At 42.1% G+C, this 15,123-nt stretch overlaps 1 protein-coding gene across 1 annotated transcript in view; it reads right to left on the reverse strand.

Annotated features, from left to right (window-relative positions):
- LOC115075644 (IgGFc-binding protein-like) overlaps positions 1 to 15,123 on the reverse strand; it is a 126,483-nt gene that overhangs the window by 99,793 nt on the left and 11,567 nt on the right. The window contains exons 2-3 of the mRNA XM_029576218.1: positions 12,863 to 13,436; positions 6,218 to 6,810 (exon numbers count right to left, since the gene is read on the reverse strand). Coding sequence (XP_029432078.1) covers positions 6,218 to 6,810; positions 12,863 to 13,436 — 1,167 coding nt within the window. The remainder of the gene's footprint in view (positions 1 to 6,217; positions 6,811 to 12,862; positions 13,437 to 15,123) is intronic.

Here is a 15,123-nt window from a genome sequence, read left to right on the forward strand (position 1 = left end):
GGACAGGCTCATTCAGCACGCATTTTTAGGTTATATAACTGTATCATTCCAGCCACGTTAAGAAAATTGTCCAGAGCTCCTTTTACAAATTTCGCCTATTATTAGATTAAAACCTAATGATTTTTGAACCAGGATAAATGTGCTTGTTAACAATGGTATTGCTTATTGTAGTTTGGTATGTATTAGTGGCCTAATTTATCTCTAGAAGCGCTACAATTATTTCAAAATGCAGCAGTGCAGTTACTAGTAGGGGCTTCTTTCCATGAGTATATTACACCGATTTGAAATCTCTGCACTGGCTTCCAATTGTTTGGTAGTGTTGCATTTGGTGGTCCATAGGCTCCTTCCACGAACCGTCACACTCACCCTTCAGGCTGGGCTTTTCCCCTTATGCCAGGGTGCGGCCAAGCTGCTTGAGCTTTCAAAGCAGCAGGATGCAGCTGGAGATCCTCGCAGCAGGATGCCACTGTCACAGCCGGGTTCCGCTCTTATTCTTAAAAGACCAGAGGCAGGAAAATCCACTTGGCACCCTCTGATGACATCACACTCCCTGATCTATATAAGGCCCCTGCAGACATCACTTAATGCCTCAGAAGCAGGTCTCCCTATTGCCTAGTAGTGTGAGTTGCCTCAGTGGTCCTGTTCCTGTGTTGTCCAGTTCCTAAGCCTCTGTCCTTGAGTTCCAGTGTCCTTCAGTTTCAGTGTGCTTCTTGGTATTCCTCCGCAGTACATGGACTTCAAGGATATTTTCTCCAAACGAAAAGCTTAGACTGCTCCCTCACCGGTCATTTAACTGGGAGATTAAGCTCCTTCCAGATGCTATGCCCCTTCCAGATGTCACTTTCCAAGGCTCAAGCCATGACTGACTATCAGAGAAAACTTACAGCTTGGTTTCATCTGCCCGTCTTCCTCCCTGGCTAGAGCTGGATTCTTCTTTGCTGGCAAAGAAGGACATCTCCCGTAGGCCATGTATTGATTATCAGTGCTTGAACATGATCACAATGATGGACCCCTTTTTCTTACCATTGATATCAGAGTTCTTCGACCACCTCCAAGGCGTGAAAATCTTCACCAAATTGGATCTCAGAGGTGCATACAACTTCGTACGAATCAAGGTGGGTGACAAGTGGAAAATGGCTTTTAACACTCAGGATGGCCACTCCGAGTATTTAGTCATGCCCTTTGGCTTTTGCAATGCTCTAGGAGTTTCAAAAAGATGGTTAGCATCATCTAGGTTCACTATACTTGTGTAGTCGTGTAACTAGATGACACACTAATATTCTCTCAAGACCTCCGCACAGTCCTGCAACACCTGCAAGAGAACAACTTGTTTGCTAAGCTGGAGAAATGTGTTTTCTTGTGTACATCGTCTCACATAACAGATTCCACATAGATCCTGACAAAGTAAAAGCAGAGATTGGCCTCGTCCAGTAGGGCTCCGTGCACTGCAAAGATTCTTGGGATTTTCCAACTATTATAGACAGTTTATCCCAAACTATTCCACCATTGCTGCTCTTCTCACCGCTCTCAAATTAAGGGTGCTAACACCAAGGATGACCCCTCGAGGCCATAGAGACATTACGTAGACTAAAGAACGTCTTTTGGAAGAGTCATGTTTGCACCACCCAGACCAATGCAGCCATTCATCCTGGAAGTTTATTTCTCCACCCTGGGCATAGGAGCATCTTAAGCCAACATTCACCAGAAAGAGTGCTTTGTCCCTGCTAGTTTTCCTCACAAAGGTTCTTGCCTGCAGAGCACAATTATGGCATTGGTGACCGAGATCTCTTGGCCGTGAAACTGGCTCTTGAAGACTGTTGGCATTTACTTAAAAGATCTCAACACTCTTTCACAATATAGACAGACCATAAAAACTTCAAACATCTTCACCAAACTCAGCAATTAAATGCCTGCTTTGACTTCAAACTACGGTACCGCCCCATGCTCAAGAACCAACGTGCAACTGCTCTCTCTCACTCCTTCCAGGCTGAGGATACTTCAGAACATTCCAGGCATATAATTGACCCTGCCAAGATACTCCTAGCTACCTCCATGACCATCCCTATAGGGAAGACGGTAATTTGTAAAATGGGACTCTTGTCTCTCAGATCACCCTGGATGTCTTGGACCTTTGAGATGCTTCAGCGCTACTACTGGTGACCTCAAATGAAGCAAAACATCAAAGCCTATGTTGATTCATGCCTAACCTGTCCACAACGAAGAGACTGGATTGCTGATGCTGGGGGCTGTTACAGCTGTTGCCAGCCCCCAGGGAACCCTGGATCCACTTGTCATGGATTTCATTATAGACCTTCCCCTCTCAAATGGTGCCCCCATGATCTGTGTAGTCATAGATCATTTCTCTACTTTATCCCACTACCAGGCCTCCCATCTGCACTCAAGTTTGCATGCATCTTTACTCTTCATGTCTTCTATCTGCATGGCATAAACAAGCATATCCTGTCACAGTGGAGTACAATTTACGGAAAAATACTGGCGTTGCCTATGCAAGAAATTTGGCCTTATGCTAGATTTCATGATTACATAAGGAAATGGGCAAGTGCAGTGTACCAACCGTACTCTCAAGGCATTTTTTCATTCATCCATCAATGAGCACCAGGAAAATTGGGCCACTGTCTTACTCTGGACTGAGTTTGCCCACAATTCCCATGTTAGCACAGCTATCGGATCCTCTCTCTCTTTGCTGGTCTACAGGAAACAACCACTGCCTCTGCTTCCACTGCTGGAAACCGTGCCTTTGCCAGCGGGCCAATGGTCGGCCCACTGATTGCAAGAACTATGGGTATGAGCCACCCTCCTAATCCAGAAGGTTGGCAGGTGCCCACAGAAGACCAGCTCTGCAGTTTAAAACAGGAGAGAAAGTGTGCCTCAGTACATATCATCTATACTTGCGAGTACCCTCCATGAGCCTGGCTCCACGCTACATTAGCCCCGTCCAGTACTGCAAGAATTACTAATCAATTGAAGCTGCCAGCAACTCTCAAAATGAACAATGTATTCCATTTCCCATTACTTATGCCCTTGATACTCTCTTGGCTCTTTAGGAATTTACCAGAACCTCAAGAGCTAACCATTGATCGGGAAACAATATACGAGGTCAAGGAGATCCTGGACTCCCACCGCAAGGGTAAGAAACTTGAATATCTCATCACTTGGAAGGATTACGGCCCAGAGGAGAACTCCTAGAAGCCATTTCCAAAATTCTGGACCGTAACCTACTGAAGGAGTTCCATCTACACTACCCCAAGAAATCCCGAGCCTCAACGGGGGTCTTAAGAAGGGAGAAACTATTGCATTTGTCAGTCTGTAGGCTCCTCCTGTGAACCGTCACACTCACTTTTCAGGCTGGACCTTTCCACTTATGCCAGGATACCGGCAAGCCGCCTCAGCTTCCAGTATGGCAGGATGCTGCTAGAGATCCCCACAGCAAGACGCCGAAGACAAAGTCGGGCTCCGCTCCTCCTAAGGCACACGCGCGTCCACTCTAGGAAACAGAGGGTGCCAGTATGGCCATTTGACTAGGGCCTACAATGTTCAAGGGGCCTACTTTTGTTGGGAAAAACTTTAAAAAAAGCTAAATATATCTATTTCTAACATGAATGAATAAAAATTTCAATTGTAATTGAAGAATTTGCTAACAAAAATGCTCGTAAAGCCTTTTTAAATAAATACAATTTATTTGGGAAATTTAGAAAACGATTTCTCTTATTAAGTATCACATCAGAACCTTACATAGGGGCCTACTTTTCTTAGCTGGCACGGGCCTAATTCCAGCTATGTTCGGCCCTGCGTGCAACCGACGCCCCTATTCTTAAAGGGTCAGCAATGGGAAAACCCAGCAGGTGCCCTCTGATAACATCACATTCCTTGGATTATATAACGCCACGGAAGACATCTTTCCGTTGCCTCTGCATCAGATCTCCCTACAGCCTATTAGGGTGAGTTGCCTTAGTGGTCCTGTTCCTGTATTCTCCAGTTTCTGAACCTCTGTCCTTCAGTTCCAGTGTCTTTGGTCCCAGTGTCTTCGTTATCCTGCTCTTGTGGTCCTCATCTCATTCATCAGCCCCCATGCTCAGTTCTCCAGTATGCCTTGCCTCCTGTGCTGTTTCTTGCCTTCCTGTCTTGCCTCTCTGCCCTGCTTTTTCTATGGACAGACCCCCAGTATTGACCTTGGCCTTTCCTCTGTACCTCCTCGAATGCCACCTGCCTCTGACCATTGCTTGCCTCCTGGACCTCTTTGCCTGCTGTCTGACACTGACCCCAACCTGCTTCTAGATTCACCTGCAATATCCATCAACCTTGATGGATCCTCCGATCAGCAGCAGAGGCCCCTACCTAAGACCTGCTGCCTTGGCACCCAAAGGCTCAACTCAAGGGGATTGTGGGCTGGTATAGGTGAAGCTCCAGTTAGGGGCCTGCCTCCTCCAACTCCGCATGCCGATGGTGGGGACCTGCAGGGTTCCTCCCTGTAATTTGCGCCACCTGAGTCCAAGGGTCCACGATTCCAACAGGTAGATAAAGTTAAAATCTTACTGTTTAAATTTCTATACTGTAAAGTCCTCTCTGTATTTATTTATTTAGTTATCTAGAGCTTTTTTATACCGGTATTGGTAGTTACATCATACCGGTTTACATCATAACTGCAGGTTGAAATTACATTAAATAGGTGCAGGGTATGGGACTAGAAGGAACAAGAGTGATAGCGAGGAGCTAACAAACAAGTGCAGAAACCAATGCAAAGACAAGTGATTTACGTGCCTGCTCATCAATTAAGATCACATCTTTCTGGGGATTTTGCCTATGTGAGACAAGAGAGCGTGTGTTCACAGTAGCAAGTTAAACAATTTGCAGCTCATTGCTGGAAGAACTGCGACTAGAAGTATGCATCAAAACGTTCAGGAAAAAAGTGAAGTTCTGATTTATGCAGGCATATAAAGAGTAGTGGAATGAAAAGGATATTTGATTAATAGACATTTGCAAATTAGAGCACAATGTTGGAAGGCCGCTTGAATAATTTTGCTATGTCTTTTGTTGCTTTACATTTTTGGTTAAGGAGCCAACTCATCCTCATATAGGAGTGGGGAAGCCACAACCAGGGCAGTGCTCCAGCTCTAAATCCCAAGGCTGGGTCAGGGAGAGACAGGTTAGGCTAAGGGTTGGCTGTTATCACAATATAAGTATGGGTCAGCCCACCCAGCAGCCTCTTCTTTGGGGCACGGTAGGGCACGGGTAGGGCACAGTGGCAGTGGCAGAATACCAAACAGTCGTAGCTACTGCGCTGGGGTTGACTATGTCCAGGGGCACAGCAAGGAATGAAAAGTGTTAAAAGCTGGTCGGGCAGGAAACAGCAAGTAACCAGACTTCCTGTCCTTACGTTGCATGGGTGGGTGAGAGCTGAGTCTAGTTACCTGTCACGTCTTTGGCTTTGACAGGTGGAAATGGTCTAATCACCACCTGGAGATCATGTTGCATATTCATAAATGACTCCTGCGATGTCACTGCACTGCAAATAATGTTTTACCTGGTAATCAAGGATCAAAATGCAGGATAACTTGAGATTCAAGGTTTTGATGGCTCTGCATCCCAGACAGCGAAATGCTGGAATGGGGGTTGGCTTCAACGGTCAACCCTGTGGCAGCATGATGCTTATTGTTTGTGAAGTGAAATTTCAGCAGATGAGGGTGTGGTCACCCTATGGTTATTTGAGACGTTGCTGGAATATTTGATTATATTCAGTGATTAGTATCACAGTAACATAGTGAATGACGGCAGATAAAGACCAAAATGATCCATCTACTCTACCCAGCAAGTTTTTTATTTTATTTTTAATTTAATTTTGTTTTTTAAGGGTAGTTGCATCTGCTGCTCTTTGCAGGGTAACCCCAAGCCTTCTGTTAAGGGTAGCAGCAACAAAAACATTTCACCAAATTATTGAATTATTGTATGTAATTGACCTATGCTGCGACCATATATCTCCAATAAAAATCATCTTTCACGAATAGTGGTGCAATATAGAGATCTTTCCTAGGACCATTTGAAAACAGAGGTAGAGGGGGGAGGGAGACTGGGAGAGGATGCAAGTAGTACCTGTCACAGCAATCTCACCTAGGATCAGAGATAGCATCGGTTAAAAATATTTAAATAAACGAGAAAATTAATACATAAAACTACACAACAATTGATATTTCTAACTTACCATCACTTTGTCAGGATTCGCTCTGCTGAGTATGAAGTCATAATTGAAAACTTGAATTTGAACAAGAGTGGTATAGGACACAGCTTTATTGCCTCGGTTGTCATTCTGGACATAGACTTGAAAGTCATTCAAGTCTTCACTCTTTCTCAATAGCCCAGTAAGAAGGTAGATGCATGTACCTTTAAAGTCATATTTACGATTGTCAAAGGTGACATAGTGAGGGTCTCCTGAAGCTGAGCAGGTACCGTAGGTCATAGGATAACAATCTTGGATGCCTTTAACCACATCACATTTCTGGTTGGCTTTGCATTTGGTGGCCATGCATTCGACTTGCCTGGTCGATGGGTTACAGATGCATTGTTTCTCACACTTCTTATCTCCCCAGAATTTCTCATTGGCTTCATAGAGTCGGCCCTCAAAGATGCAGCCGCAGATGCTCTTAGGAGCACATTTCCCCTCATCCAGCACAAAGCCATCGTTGCATTCACAGGTTTCCACACAAGGCTCAGTGCATTTGACTGCATCATCATTACAAGTGGTCGGGCATGCACTACCACAGATCTTGTACTGGCTGTTCTCAGGACATTGCATTGCTAGGAAAGAAGAATCAAAAGAGGGTTCTTGTGAACAAGATGTCTTCTCAATCATTTTAAGACACGGCAAACTAACCAGATTAATACATCTCCATCAGTTTCACTACCATTGACTATATCCCCAGAAGAATCTTAAGCCAGAATTCTTACTTATGTACAGCAAGCAGAACAAAAAAACCATAAATTCATTGTGAGATTCCCCATTCTATTCACCAAAGGTTTACACAGCTTGGGTGTGAATGGTGATATGCTTGGGAGGAACAAGTCTTGGTTTCCCACACATTTCTCCATGTCTTCCAATCTCCCTTAGCTGTGGTGTCATGAGAAGACTAGACCTCATACAAGGTGAAAAGATTGGAATATAACCTATCAGAAAATGCAGAAAGATACATCCATGCTTTATGCCTTCAGACTGCATTAGAATAGCATATCTGAGTGGAGAAAAGGTAGACACAATTTTATATGACTGAACGCTACCATTTAGTCTTTGCCTTGTGCAGCAAGCAATCATACATTTAAAATGCTTGAAGAAATTAAAGTACAGGAATTTTGAATTCATTCTTCTATCCCTAATTCATTGTGGTCTGCACTGTTTTTATTTACCAGTGCCATTTTGTATTATTGGACCAAATTAAAAGGAACTATTTCAAAAGCTACAAATCTCTGTAAGAAAATTATTCAAGAGAAGAGGAAAAGGGAACCGATCTGATTCTCAAAGCAGTTGGCGAATAAAATAAAGGCAAAAAGAATGGCATCTGGTGAAACTGAGAGAAACAAGGAAAGCAAAAGGACAAGTGGAATAAAGGATTGCGAAAGAGGTAAAGTGAGGTGACAAAACAGTTTTCAGATATATTAGTAAAAGGAGGAAGACCCAAGGTGGTCGAGTAAAACTGAAAGGACCCAAGGAGCAATGTGTGAAGAAAGCTGATGAAATGGAAATATGGGCCAGGTCACTGCTGAGAGATGGCAGCGTGAGACAGGCTCCCTGACCTTATTCAGAATCCAGTTGTTTCTTCACATATTCCCTGTTTAGAACTGTAGGAAAATGTCTAAAGATGGGTGTAAGAAATCGCTGCCTGATTGTAGGCTGATAAACCTTCAAAAAGTCCAAGGTTGAACTGTTCTCAAATGCTGGGTAAAAATTCTCAAGGAGGAGACTCCATTTTGGAGGAGGATTGGCCCATACCAGCGACTCCTTTAGAAACTACAAAGATCAATCAAGACATGTTTGAGAAGTTTTCTACCAAGCTTACCTCAGACATCACCACTAAATTAGCAGTGGTGGTGGAGAAAGTGGATCAACTCGTTGCTACAGCACAGGATAATTTGGCGCGCATTTCAGAGACTGCCGGCCTCGTGGAGGAGGTGGAGCTCTCCCTGAGGCCAACAAAAAATAGATGGACTTGAGCGCAATCTTAATGGTTTTTAGGAAAAATGACATAAAAAAACAGTCAGTGAAAAAATGTGCGCATAGTGGTCCTCCTGGTGTTATCATAGGTTAAAGATGCAGTTTCCTTCTTCTCCACTTCGATTCCAAAAGAGCTGAATTTAAATGGTAAGGGAGGCCACATAAGAATTGAACAAGCATATTGGGTCTTGGCTCCTCTGCCTATTTCAGGAGGTAGGCACCGCAAGTTAATCCTTAAATTACACATCTATCTAGACAAAGCTTGGGTCATAGATAGGGCAAGGCAAGTATCCACAATATTCTACGATCAACAGCAAGTTATTTTCTTCCAAGAGTTTTCACAAGTTGTTCAGAAGAGGTGCCCAAGTTATGCAGAGGTCAAACAATTGTCGAAACAGTGAGGCATACCGTGTAACTTGCTAAATTCAGCTCGTCTCAAGATTACTATCAACAAGAAAAATCATGTATTTGGCCAGAATTTCTACAATGAGAGGAGAGGATCACCTTGCTGGTGGCTGAAAGGAATCAGTAAGTCTTTGCTTTGGACATTGTCTTTTTAAAAGTATTCGGGCAAAGTTAACTATTTGAGAATATTATTTAGTGCGTTTGTGTGCGTGTGCTTTTAATAGTCAGAAAGGCAGGGAATAAACAAGTTAGACTGTTTGTATTTTTAAATAGTCAGTCAATAAGCTAGCTAGTAAGCAGTAGGTAGTGTCTTAAGTTTTAAAAGTCTGCAGAACTGAGTGCTCTGCAGACTTTTAAAGAACTGAGTGTTTGTATTTAAAAAAAAAAAAAAAAGAACCCCCCCCCCCCCAAAAAAAAAAAACCAAAAAACCCCAAAAAGTAGCCAGAAGCTAGAAATAAGCTAGGAGCAGTGTATATCTAAAAAGGTTGAAAGATTCAGCTCAGTTACTCACCTTGGAAAGGTGTTGAGATAGTGTGATTGGGTTGAATAGGTATCAACATTTGTTAATCAAGAGAGCAGTAAGTCACACTGGCTAACTAACTGAAGTTAGACTGTTTGTATTTCCCAATCCTCCCACCCCTAGCTCATCCCTTAATTTATAGGCAGGTGCCACTTTCACAAAAAAAAGAAACCCATCAACAAAAACTTTATTGAGAATTCGATCAGACCCCGGTAGGCCACTACCAGACATATAGTTAATTCATTAATACATTTAAAGGACGTTAGACACATTCCTACTCCCATAGCATCCTAAAACTTAACTAGGAACTGATCAAAATTGAGATGAAGGTAGCAGTCCAGCAGCAAGAGGGGGGCTTCCCAGTCTTTTGCATCGATTGTCACATGTATGATTTTTTACCCACCGGTGAGAAGTTGTACATGTGCATGTGATGCAAAGAGCTCCTGGTTCTCAGAGAACGAGTCCGATCTCTGGAGGCTAGAGTGGCAAACCTGGAGGAGCTGAGGCAGACAGAGAGGTATATAGATGAGACCTTCAGGGACATAGTAGCCAAGTCCCAACTTCAGACTGGCAGCTCTGGTGCTGCCTTGGAGGAAGAAGGTCTCATGATGGGAAAGCATCAACCGGGTAATGTAGGAAAGGATCCTGCAGCGAGGACCTGCTTTCCAGGTGATGCATTGTCCTTTCGCACTGAGGATATCTCCCCAAGGCCTACTGCCCAGGAGGGAAGGGTTAGGTCGGCCGTCATAGTCGGTGATTCGATTATTAGGAATGTAGATAGCTGGGTGGCTGGTGGGCATGAGGATCGCCTGGTAACATGCCTACCTTGTGTGAAGGTGGCGGACCTCACGCGTCACCTAGATAGGATTTTAGACAGTGCTGGGGAGGAGCCTGCTGTCATGATACATGTGGGCACCAACGACATAGGAAAATGTGGGCGGGAGATTCTGGAAGCCAAATTTAGGTTCTTAGGTAGAAAGCTTAAATCCAGAACCTCCAGGGTAGCATTCTCTGAAATGCTCCCTGTTCCACGCGCAGGTCCCCAGAGGCAGGCAGAGCTCCGGAGTCTCAATGCATGGATGAGACGATGGTGCAAGGAAGAGGGATTCAGTTTTGTTAGGAACTGGGGAGCCTTTTGGGGAAGGGGGAGTCTCTTCCGAAGGGATGGGCTCCTCTGTAACCAGGGTGGAACCAGACTGCTGGCGCTAAACTTTAAAAAGGAGATAGAGCAGCTTTTAAAGTAGAACAAAGGGGAAAGCCGACAGTCGCTCAGCAGCGCATGGTTCGGAGAGAGGTATCTTCAAAGGATACTAATGATGCATTAGAATTAGGGCATCCCGACAGTGAGGTTCAAATAATAAGAAAAGTAGTCCAAGTGCCTGTAACTAAAAACTCACCTGAGCTAAAAAATTCTAACTTATCCCTATCAATTAAAAAGCAGAATGAAAATACAAACAAAAAACAAACTTTGAAATGTTTGTATGCTAATCCCAGAAGTCTAAGAAGTAAGATGGGAGAATTAGAATGTATAGCAGTAAATGACATAGACTTAATTGGCATCTCAGAGACATGGTGGAAAGAGGATAACCAATGGGACAGTGCTATACCAGGGTACAAATTATATCGCAATGACAGAGAGGAGCAGTCGGGAGGAGGTGTGGCGCTTTATGTCCGGGATGGCATAGAGTCCAACAGGATAAACATCCTGCATGAGACTAAATACAAAATTGTATATGAGTAGAAATCCCTTGTGTGTCAGGGAAGACTATAGTGATAGGAGTATACTACTGTCCACCTGGTCAAGATGGTGAGACGGACAGTGAAATGCTAAGGGAAATTAGGGAAGCTAATCAAATTGGTAGTGTGGTAATAATGGGAGACTTCAATTACCCCAATATTGACTGGGTAAATGTATCATCGGGACATGCTAGAGAGATAACGTTCCTGGATGGAACTCGATCCCAAATACACTAAGATCAATTACTGATCACAATGAATTCAAGAAGGTTTTGAAAACCTATCTATTTAAAATGGCCTTTGCAGGAATTAAGGAAACAAATATCTTTCCTCAAAGATCTTCATATTAATAGTGGATGTATATTATACATACATAGAGCTTATAGCTTGTTTTTGCTAACCGTGTGATAACACTGGTCTCTGGTTTCTTAACCTTTTCTGGCTTTTCTCGTTTTTTAGTTATAAATTTTAGCATAAGTTATGTTAAAGAATTAGGGATTATAATTATACATTGTATTTTTTTTCCATCTTTTTTACTTATTTTATTTATTGATTTTGTTTTTATTATGTAGTTTTTTTGTTTAATTATCTTTTTCAGTTTTTCTTATATTTTGAAGTTGTGAACCGTCTTGGTCAGACTTTGTCTGTGAAAGTCGGTATATAAAATGTTTTAAATAAATAAAATAAATAAATACATGATAGCTTTATGGAGCAATTGGTTCAGGAACCAACAAGAGAGGGAGCAATTTTAGATCTAATTCTCAGTGGAGCACAGGACTTGGTGAGAGAGGTAACGGTGGTGGGGCCGCTTGGCAATAGTGATCATTATATGATCAAATTTGAATTAATGACTGGAAGAGGAACAGTGTGCAAATCCATGGCTCTCGTGCTAAACTTTCAAAAGGGAAACTTTGATAAAATGAGAAAAATTGTTAGAAAAAAAGTGAAAGGAGCAGCTAAAAAAGTAAAAAAATGTGCAAGAGGCGTGGTCATTGTTAAAAAATACCATTCTAGAAGCACAGTGCAGATGTATTCCACACATTAAGAAAGGTGGAAAGAAGGCAAAACAATTACCGGCATGGTTAAAAGGGGAGGTGAAAGAAGCTATTTTAGCCAAAAGATCTTCATTCAAAAATTGGAAGAATTTCATAGTGGATAACACATTGAAATCGTCGGTACAGTGTGCTGCGGCAGTCAAAAAAGCAAACAGAATATTGGGAATTATTAGAAAGGGAATGGTGAATAAAACGGAAAATGTCATAATGCCTCTGTATCGCTCCATGGTGAGACCGCACCTTGAATATTGTGTACAATTCTGGTCGCCGCATCTCAAAAAAGATATAATTGCGATGGAGAAGGTACAGAGAAGGGCTACCAAAATAAGGGGAATGGAGCAACTCCCCTATGAAGAAAGACTAAAGAGGTTAGGACTTTTCAGCTTGGAGAAGAGACGACTGAGGGGGGATATGATAGAGGTGTTTAAAATCATGATAGGTCTAGAACGGGTAGATGTGAATTGGTTATTTACTCTTTCGGATAGTAGAAAGACTAGGGGGCACTCCATGAAGTTAGCATGGGACACATTTAAAACTAATCTGAGAAAGTTCTTTTTTACTCAACGCACAATAAAGCTCTGGAATTTGTTGCCAGAGGATGTGGTTAGTGCAGTTAGTGTAGCTGAGTTCAAAAAAGTTTGGATAAGTTCTTGGAGGAGAAGTCCATTAATGGCTATTAATCAAGTTTACTTAGGGAATAGCCACTGCTATTAATTGCATCAGTAGCATGGGATCTTTTTAGTGTATGGATAATTGCCAGGTTCTTGTGGCCTGGATTGGCCACTGTTGGAAACAGGATGCTGGGCTTGATGGACCCTTTGTCTGACCCAGCATGGCAATTTCTTATGTTCTTATGCCTGAGTTACTGAGTCATTTTCTCATGTAAAATGCCTGCTATTGTACACTATATTTAATGCTTTACTCACGGCATCCAGCTGTTTTCCTCCATTCATAGATGGTAATGTTCTTCCTCTGGCAGGCTTCCCCATATGTCTTCAAAGCCTGGCACAGGCTTTGCTTGTAGCCATCAGTCATGCACATGTCGTACACACAGTTATCCATGAAGATTTTGGGGTCAATCACAGGATGGCCCTGCCTGAAAGGGCCATCCACCTGCTTGGTGATTAAGCCACAGAGGAGCTCGTTCTCATACTTCTTCTGCAAATCCTGGCTGCACGTTTTGCACACTCCATTGCAGTTGTGCCAGCAAAACCTGTCACCATCTTCTACCTTCCAGCTTTTTCCAAAATCAATAGCATCGGGAGCTGCCACCCCCTGTGGAGTCATAAAATCGTCATTAGGGTTCCCGTTGTAGTTGCCACACATGCCGCAGATACTCTCAAAGTAGCTGCTGGATATCTGCAGTTTTAAGTGGAAGTACCAGTCAAAGTATACTTTCAGAGTGAAGTCAGTCTGGATGAGAAGAGAGCCCCCTGTCTGGTAAAGTTGGAGTTTCCCGCCATTCAAAGTGATAGGCAAACGCAACAGCTGATTGTCCACCTACAAGAAGAAGAACATACCAATGGCCATTGTCAGCTTCTGCATTATCATCACTAGGGCCACATTTACTATAGTGTCACAAAGGTGATAGACTGCATGAAAACTTGCATGCATTGCACATAGCCATTATTTGGTTATGAACAGCATTTTAATCCTTTGCCATGATGCCACTGGTGCCACTGCAAATATCTTCACTAGTATCTTTTTTTTCATCCCCCAAACAACTATTACCATTATCATTATTATAGATATCAGATATCCAATATAACTGTTATTCACTGAAAGGGGTAATTTTGTAACAGTCTGTATAAAACGTTGGGACAAATACACACAAGATACACCAATTTTCAAAGCCAACTTACATGCACATTGCTGCTTTGAAAATGTCCACCAAAATTGCTAATTTGAATGCTGAAAGTTTTCATGAAAATGTAAACATCTTTTGAAATATGCAAAAGTATGCATGTAAATGCAAACCCCTCCCCAACCTTGCCCCCCGGGAATTCCTCTGCTGAGTCTGGGTAAATGTCCATGCATACAGGACATTTGAGACCATGTTTACCCATGTATATGGCAGGAAATTTTATAACAGGCAAAGCCTAGGAATTGCCAGATATCTTTTACACACTGGGGTTCTGGCCAAGTATTCAGAGCAATAGTTTTGGACGTGTCTAAGCTATTCCTTCCTTAGAAACTATGTAGCCTAAATAATTCACTTCCTGACATTTTTTATTTATTTATTTATTTGCACATTTTTGTATACCGACTTTTCTCCCAAGAAAATCAAGACGGTTAACAGAACGTCTAAACAGATCTAAAAGATCATAAAGACGCAAACATTTCCATACATAATGCCATTTCCAAAATAACAACAATACATAACAATAATAAAATAAATCATATAATGACTATCTAAAACACATTTCCAATTGTCAATCTAAAACAATACTCAGATTATAAAATACAATCTAAAAATAACTAATAGTAATTAATTATTAATTAAAATAAAACATAATAAAATACAGTACTGCTAAATCGTAAACATAAAATCTTACTAAAATTAAATCATAATAGTAACTTAATGTAATAACACTGGGCTTATTTCTTATTGTCTAGTGGATCTAAGATGTTAAATATATCAGCTTGTCTCTAAAAAGGCCTGTTCAAATAGCCAAGTTTTTATCAATTTCTTAAATTTCTGAATACAAGTTTCTGTTCTAATATCCACAGGAAGGGAATTCCAGATTTTTGGACCAGCCAAAGACAAAGTCCTGTCCCTGACTGAGTTCAGATGTGCCAATTTTGGAGAGGGAATTGTGAGCAGTTTTGCATTTAGTAGGTTTTAATTTCAGCCCTGTTTTTGTCAATCATTAGAAGACCTGGTCTGTGATCTCAATGGTTCTCAACGTTTTTGGTGAATACAAGGATATCATCTAGGTAGAGAAGAAGTATATTAAACATACAGTCATTCAGGTAAGTTCCATCAACCTCTGAAATATCGTAGGAGCATTAGTCAAGCCAAATGGCATTTGAGTCCACTCAACTGTCTGAAAGGAGTGGTCATCACTATCTTTGCCTGATCTTGTGGGTCCATTGCCACCTAGAAGTATTCGGATGTCATATCCAGGGAAGAGAACCATGTGGCTTGACGTAGGGCATCTAGGGTTTCATTGATCCATGGGAAAGG

Source organism: Rhinatrema bivittatum, chromosome 14, assembly GCF_901001135.1.
Source record: "Rhinatrema bivittatum chromosome 14, aRhiBiv1.1, whole genome shotgun sequence".
Lineage (NCBI taxonomy): Eukaryota > Metazoa > Chordata > Amphibia > Gymnophiona > Rhinatrematidae > Rhinatrema > Rhinatrema bivittatum.